Here is an 8,211-nt window from a genome sequence, read left to right on the forward strand (position 1 = left end):
GGCGCACAGCGCGGCGCGGGGACCGGGGCCAGGACGCGATGGCAGCTCAGCGGCTGGGCAAGCGGGTGCTGAGCAAGCTGCAGGCTCCTTTGCGGGCCCGGGGGCCGGGGGGCAGCCCCGGGGGACTACAGAAACGACACTCGCGTGTCACCGTCAAGTACGACCGGCGGGAGCTGCAGCGGCGGCTGGACGTGGAGAAGTGGATCGACGGGCGCTTGGAGGAGCTGTACTGCGGCAGGGTGAGGCGGGTGGGGTGTGGGGGCGTAAGGGAGGTCCCGGACACCCTACGCCCTCGGGGTCTTCGGTTGCTTGTGTTCACTGTTGCATACACACTCCCGGGGGGGTGGCGTTCACTGGACTCATTGGCCTGGCCATCTACCCTTAATGGCACTTTGCTTGTGCATACAGAGAGAGACACATACTTGCGTCTCCAGAGATGTGCCCAAACATCTGGGCAGGGCCAGGGGTTTACCACCTGGGAGATGAGGGGGCAAAATTGTGGAGTCCAAGCTGCCATATGTGGAGAAAGGGGCGGGGGGAGGGGATGTCTTAAAGCCAGAATAGATATGGTGACAGGGGAGGTACAGCCACACAGAGATGCACAGCAAAGGAAGCAGCAGTATTTACAGATGTGCACAGTGCCAAAATACAGCCATTCACAGACGCAGCGACAGAAACAACAGCCGTACAGGCTACCGGAGTACAAGCTGTAGTCACTTCCATATCACCATATGTGACACCAACAGGCACCCACAGACACAATAGCCGAGGCCACAGCCATATGTAGACACGTAACTACACCCACACAAGAGGACTCCAGTTACAGCTTTTCATAGATACACACCGCCTGTAGTGTGTAGCTGTAGTGACTCACAGTACAAGCTACAACAGCTACAACTAAATGATTCTGTTATTCCCGAAAGGCAAAAATGAGACCACATGCGAACACAATGACACAGGTTACAGCCACTCACAGACATAAAACTGCTGAAATTACAGCTACACCCAGACAGAAAATCGTGTAAGCTGTAGGTACATAAGGACATACAATGGCAGAAACTGCAGCTGCCCCAGGCACACGGGGTATGACCTATAGCCCCACGTGTTGACACGTAGGCTACAGAGAGACAGACATTTCACTTGAGTCTCTGCTTGAAGTCACACTTTGTACAACACACACGTGCTGCAGAGCACAGTCCCAGGTGCCTGATGGTCACAGCAGTACACAGACACACGGGACGCAGAAATCCTCAGCACAGTGTGAATGAAGGTGGCGGAAGCCATGGCCCTCACAGTGACACGAAGTCTCTCTGTTCTCAGACACATGTGGGCTCGCACAGATGGACAGATATGTCCAGTTGCTAGTGTAGGTGGAATCCTGTGAGGTCATCCTCAGACCGTGGGCACTATAGCTGCCCATGACACATGACAGTGAGACAAACACAACTAAGCCAGAGCCACACAGCGGCTGGGTAAGTGGCTGTAGGACTGCAGGCCACACATATGGTGCCACATACCTCTGCACCGTCATGCTGGCCCTGGCCTCTTGACACAGAGACTGCCACAGGCATGTAACACAGATAGACACGCCAGGCCTTTGCCGAACCCTCTTTCCCACACACAAACCCAGACCCCCGGTCCTGAAGCCTGCAGTGAAATCAGCGGGACTTCGGGTGGGGGAGGAAAACTCTGCAGCCTCGGAGATCTCGCTCAGGCAGCTGGGTTCTCTCCCTGTCAGGGATACGGAGCCAGCTTGCCTTTGGCCCTCCGCCCCAGGAGGCCATACTAGGAGACTCCCTCTTAGTGTCTCGAAATTGGGTTCAAGGCCCATCACGCTCACCTCGAGGGGCCCAGTGGTCATCTCCTTGGACACACGGGATCGCACTTTGGCCCCTTGTCCTCCCTTCCTGTCTTCTGGGGCAAGGGGCCAGCCCCAGCAGGCTCTGGCCTGCCGCTTCCCTCCCCCACGCTTAGTGCTCAGACTTTTCCTTGAAAGGGCAGAGCCAGCCCCTCTCCCGAATCCCAGATTCTGACATTCCAAGACTCAACCGGGCCTATTTCTCTGTGGGAACTGGAGCCAAGCAGAGAAACCTGTGCCAGGCCCGAGGTCCAGGGGGCCCAGGCATCAGAGCTGGTACAGGCCCTGGGCCTCTGTCAACCCATCTGTCACCCCTCCCCCCAACACCCAGATGTCCCGCCTTGGTGGTGCTGTCCCTGACTGCCACATTATTGCTCCAGAACCCGCCAGCTGGGCCCTGGGGATGGCGGGGGCTCCCCCAGAACTCTGGAAAAAGGCATGGGAGGGAGGGGACGGGGCCCCTGAGCAGCCTTCCCTCCTGCCTCAGGAAGCAGACATGCCGGATGAGGTCAACATTGATGAACTGCTGGAACTAGACAGTGAAGAGGACAGAAGGCGGAAAATCCAGGTAGGGGTGGGGGAAAGCTGCCCCCCAGTCCTTCACCTTGCCCCTCCCTGCAACTCATGCCATGGTTACCATGTTTACTGAGCACTTACTGCGTGCCCGGCACTATTGCAATTGCTTTACACTTATCAACTTATTGAATCCTCACAAAACCCTATGAAGTAGGCGCACAGAGATTTAATCGCTGGCCTGGGGTCACAGTCAGAAGGAGCAGAGATGGGAGCCAAAGCCAGGCAGTCTGGCTTTTGTGGCCTGTGCTCTACTGGAGGCAAGAAATGCTGTGCGACCTTCTGGCCTTCTCTGGATCTAGAGCTGGTCCAATTTCTTGGCTCAGCCCTGCCCCGCAGCCACTGTATAAGGCCCTCAGCCTGTTCCTCCCTCGAAGCCAGGTGGGAAGCCCACCTGCAGTCTGACTCCCACTGTCGTGTCGCTTGGGGCTTTCTTGGAAATGGGAAGGGGCTGGGGGTGGAGGTGTTGTTAGTCCTTTACTATTTACTTTTTTTTTGCGTGGGTGGGGGTTGTTTAGGGTCTCCTGAAATCGTGCATGAACCCCACAGAGGTGAGTTTTCCTTCCCCCTTACAGGCCCTGTTCTGGCCCCCCGCACCCTGATGGGGGAGGGGGTACCTGGTGACAAGGGAAAAGCTGGCCAAGTTCAGGACCCACACAGGGGACTCCGGGGAGCCCTGTCTGTCACAGCTGTTCCCTCTCGTCTCTAGTGGCGACTTTGTCTTCCTCACTGTTCTCTCTCCCCGTCTTGCCGCTGGGCCTCCACTATCTCCTTCCCACTGAGCCGCTCCCCGATCTGTCTCCCGTTTCTGCCTCCTCCGTGCTCTGTCTGTGGGTGCTGCCTCCCTCGTTTCTCTCCCCTGTTACTGTGTCCGCCACCCTGGGGCTTCCTTCCCCACCTCGGTCTCCCCGCTCCACCTTCCAGGCCCAACCCCTCCCACTTCCTTCTCTGCTTTAAAAGGGAAAAATATTCATGTTTCTCTAACCAGCTCTGGGCCGCCTGTGGGACAAACGTCACTGTGTATCTGTCTGCCTTGGAGCCGGCTCAGGCCTCTGTCCCTGGGGACTCTCCTGGTGGCTTCTTGGCCTGAGAAACATCTCCATGTCTCTCTGGGGCTGTTTTTTCTCTGACCCTTCATCTCTCCCTCTGTGTCTGTCTCCGTATCTCTCTCTGTTTCGCTGTCTCTGTCTCTGTCTGTCTCTCTGTCTGGGTCTCTGTTTCTGGATCTCTGTCTCTATCTCTCCCTGTCTCTCTCCTTTCGTCTCTGTCTTTCTCTGCCTCCGTCTCTCTCATTCCTTGTATCTCTTTCTCCCTTTTGTTCTCTCCCGTCTCTATCTATTTTTCTCCCCTCTCATTCTTCTCTGTCTCTATCGTCTCTCCCCCTCCCTAACCTCACGCCCACCCCATCCCGCGGACAGGAAGCAGGAGAAGGAAGGGCGCGGGTCAGAGGGGCTGGGCTGGGCAGGGGCCTCCACCCCTCCCCGTGGCCTCAGCCCTCTCTGCCCTGTCCTCAGGACTTCATCCAGGAGCTGCTGGTGAAGCTGCGGGGCCTCCACAAGCAGCCAGGCCTCCGCCAGCCCAGCCCCTCTGGTGACCGAAGCCTGAGCCCCCTCCAGGACCGGGCCCGGACCGCACCGCCCTGACCCTGTCTCGCCTGCGTGGCCCACCTTTGTCCTCCCCGCCCCACGCCCTCCTGGCTTGTTTATAAGTGGTATTTAATGGTTCTGTAACAATAACACCCACCGTCTGCCTGTTTTTCCTCTCCGTGGTTACTCTGGGCTTCCCTGAGCTCCACCCCCACCCCCCACACACCCCGTCCCCTGCTGCGCCTCCTCGTGTCCCAGCAGCTGGCCCAGACAGATGGAGAATCACTCCTCTGCCAGAGAGCATGAGAACAGGCCTTGCTGACCTTGCGCCCTGGGAACTCACGTCCTGTCCTCGCCTCCCCCCAGCCGTGGCCCCGTCCCAGCAAGCAGGGCCCCAGTGTACGGGTGGCACTTGGCTCCTGTAGGAATGACAACGGCCTGTGGTCCTTGGGCCACGGGAGATGCACAGGACCGAATATCAACACCACACATCGTGAACGAACCTTTCATCCACTCTATGAATTTTACTGTGTGCTGGGCACGGCCCCTGGAACGGAGGCCGCGAGATGAGAAGGTGGGCCCTGTCATCAAGGTGCTCACGCACTAGGCGGGATTAGAACAGTGTGCTGAATGGTCCAAAAAACTTGGGAGCCCAGGGAGCCGGGGGAGCCATTCATTCTTGGGGTGGTGAGGAGATCGTGGAGGGCTTCCTGAAGAAAGTGACGTTGACGCAGGGCTGTGAAGGGTGCAGAGTCTGTGTGAAATGGATACCGTATCTGAGGACTCTGCACTTGTGGACCAAGGGATTGGCATTGAGGCTGCGGCAGGGATGACACCAGATATTGGCAGGGGCATCACCAATCAGGACGGGCAAGTCCCCCAGAGCTCCAACAGGAAAGCCCCTGGGCTGGGGCATCGCGAGGCCCGAAGGGTCCTCGGGGAGAGGCTAAGGCATCAGAAGTGGGTAGTGGCTATTTACCAAAAACTGGAAACATTTCAGTATTTTACCAGTGGTCTACTTGTACCGGTGGCCCAGCTGCGTATGGACGGTCAGGAGATGGTGTGGGGCTGGGGCTGCACGAAGGACAGGCAGGGCTGGAGCTAGGGTGGCCCCCCCAGGACAAAGCGCATCTCCTTTCTTGCCTCTACCGAGTGAAACCTGGGCCCCAGCCCCAATCCCCACTCGGGGCCACCCCGCAGCCCTTCAGGTGGCCTTGCTCTCCCTGCGCAGACAGGCCTCTGGCTTTCAGTGCCCCCTTCCCTCCACACAAATGTGTCGAGAATGAGTGTATGGAGACCAGGTGTCCCGCCTTCTACCGTTGGAGCACCTGATCCCGTCACCCAGGACACCGGCTTGGGCCTCAGGACCTCTGAACTTCCCTCTCACAGAACCTATTTTTGGTTCCTCATCTCTGTGGAGGCAGAATGTGCTCAAAACCCAGGTTCTGAAGTCCTGGGTGTGCCATGTTGGGACTCTTGGTTTTCTTATCAGGAAAACGGGGACTTCATAGATGAGGACACTGAGGCCCAGATTAGTGATGTCATTTGCCTAAAGTCACAGCTGGGAAATGATTCCGGGTATCAGTTCCAAGCATTATGACCCCAGAGCCCAACTACTCAACTCCTACACTACAGTGCCCCTATAAACCATAGCGATGATTGCGATTCTTGAGTGGCAGGAAGAGGTTGACTAATTCATACTAAGGTGCTAGTGACTGCTCACAGCCCTCTGAGCCTATCTAAAGGGCAATACAACTTGACTGAGACAAGGCTACAAAAGAAGAATTGGGAAGCGGCATGGACTCTGGCATTACTGCCTGGATTCAAATGCCATCTGTCTTACTTCCTAGCTGTATGATCTTGAACAAGTCACTTAATCTTTTTGGGCCTCAGTTTCCATATCTGTAAAATGAAGATTGTTATAACAGTACCTACCTCCCAGGGTTGTCTTGAGGTTTGAATGCACAGACGATGGACTAGTGCCAGGCACATAATAAGCATTATTATTGCAGGGAGGAGCTGGACCATTAGCTCCTACGGCCACCACCCCTGGTCAGCAAGATGTCCTCGGGAACACCAACTCACAGGCCTTGTGACATGGATAAGCCCCAAAGGGCACAGTGTACCTGGTCTGCCACCCTCGCCTCCACCAGGCTCCCTGCCAACAAGAGTGTGTGGCCTGTTTCCCAGTCAGCGGCCAGCAGCTTTTTCTCGCTCTCGCCTTAGTCTCCATCCTTCCTGTTCCCTCTTCTCTTTCCTCCAAAGGTCACCGGCTTTATCACTTTCTTGGTATTGTTCCAGGATCTCCACGTGCAAATACAAACAAGTGCGAGTCTTGATTCTACTTTTCCTCTACACACAGGCAGACACCAGCTCCGCCTTAACCTTACTTTCTTCACGTAACAACTTGTCTCGGGTCTTTCGTATCACAATCCTCCTCAGGCTCCCCTTGGCCTCAGAGCAGAAGCCGAAGTCCTCGCCGTCATGCTCTGCCCAATCACTGCTCTGCCTTGGTCTCTCTCCTCTCTCGCCTGCGCTCACACCACTCCAGCAGGCTCTTCTCCTCCAGGACCCACAGACACCTGTCCTCTGACCAGAACGCTCTTCTCCCAGAGTCCCTTATCCTCATTAAGATGTAATTTCAGAGACGTGTCCTTGAGCCCCTTATGTACGGAGCCACTCAGTCACTATCCTGTCACCCTGATTTATTTTCTCCAAAGAATTTATTACACCCTGAAATTATCTATCATTTCGTCTGTCTACACTCCGCCACTTTCAGAATATTAGCTCTTCGCTTGCCTTGAGTATGGGTGTATTACTAATGTCGAAAATGGAGTCTGGCACACAGTAGGTGCTTGCCTGATAACAGTGCCCCCTGGTGGCCACCCACTCCGCGCACAGAAACCCTTCTCCTGTAGAAATGAGGCCTCTGCGCCCCCTCGTGGCTGTTGGAGTTGGTTTTCAACTACACCCCAATGGTCAGTTACCCCAGGGGTGGTCAGCTGACATTACATTAAAAGAGCAGCTCCAATGAAAATACTACAGAGCACTCACCCATCTTTATCTTTGATCAGCACCAGCGGCTTTGCTGATTAGAATGATAAATACTAGAAATGGGCCTGTATCGATGATATGACTGGTATTTACAACAGGCAAAAATATTTTAGAACTACTTCTCGCCCTCATTATAAAGAAGGGCATGAAGGTTTTTAACTAAAAGATTATCATGATCGATATAAGATCAATCTATAAAAATAAACATCATTCACCAACACCGTAATAACCAAACAGAACTTAAAAATGGTAGTTTTCAATAGCAACGAAAACTATAGTTTATCAACTTAATCAAAGATGCATAAGCCCTCGATGAAAAAAACATTAAAATGCTGATAAAAGATAGAGAAGATAATCTAAAAAAAAAAAAAGAAAAAAAGACACCATTCCTGCCCTTGACTAGAATAGCTTAATGGGTCAGTTCTCTCCAAATAAGCCAACAAATTCAAAGCAATCTCAATCGAAATTGAAGATGAATGTTTTGAGGTACTTGATAAACCTATTCTGAAATTTGTGTGGAGGAATAAAGATGTGCAAATCGCTAAGTCAACATTAAAAAGGAAAAGAGGGGAGCGTTTGCCTAACCAGATATGAAGCCACAGCCATAAAAATAGTGTGGTATTTGTGCAAGATGAATACACCAAAGAAACAGAACAGACTCAGACAGACCCAGGCATGTGTAGGGACATAACAAAATGATAGAGATGGCACTGCCATTCCATTGGGAGTGGGGGTGGGGGGGGCGATTGGGTTGTTCTTTGAGGCTTTGGGAAAACGGGATCACTATATGGAGAAAAAAATACTTAACTCACACTGTATACAAAGGTAGACTCCAAATGAAATAAAGACCTAAATGTAAAGAATAAAAATATGGAGTCAACAAAAGAAACTGGATGAGAATAACACTGTAACATGATTACAAGTTCTTTGCTATACTTCCTGTCAAAGGTGATGTTCTAGTCCCCTTGTCCTGTAAACAGACCAGCCTCAGTGACTTGCCTCTAACACAAAATGGGGTGGAAGTGGCACTGAGTGACTGTCTTAGACCGCCAAAACGAAATACCGTTCACTGGGTGATTTAAACCACAGAAATCAATTTTCTTACAGTTCCAGACATCGGGAGTCTGAAATCGGGGCACC

General features: G+C 53.4%; 1 protein-coding gene across 2 annotated transcripts; it reads left to right on the forward strand.

The window, feature by feature from the left end:
* Positions 1-6: 6 nt before the first annotated feature.
* Positions 7-4,186, forward strand: PPP1R14A (protein phosphatase 1 regulatory inhibitor subunit 14A). Of its 2 annotated transcripts, XM_006911728.2 has the most exons (4): positions 7-239; positions 2,346-2,426; positions 2,950-2,982; positions 3,946-4,186. In XM_006911728.2, the coding sequence occupies exons 1-4, from the start codon at positions 39-41 to the stop codon at positions 4,072-4,074; spliced, it is 444 nt and encodes a 147-aa protein (XP_006911790.1). In that variant the 5' UTR covers positions 7-38; the 3' UTR covers positions 4,075-4,186. The 2 variants fall into 2 exon arrangements, with proteins under 2 accessions (XP_006911790.1, XP_015444694.1); XM_015589208.1 differs by lacking the exon at positions 2,950-2,982.
* Positions 4,187-8,211: the final 4,025 nt, after the last annotated feature.

The sequence above is a fragment of the Pteropus alecto genome, unplaced genomic scaffold (assembly GCF_000325575.1).
Source record: "Pteropus alecto unplaced genomic scaffold, ASM32557v1 scaffold314, whole genome shotgun sequence".
Classification (NCBI taxonomy): domain Eukaryota; kingdom Metazoa; phylum Chordata; class Mammalia; order Chiroptera; family Pteropodidae; genus Pteropus; species Pteropus alecto.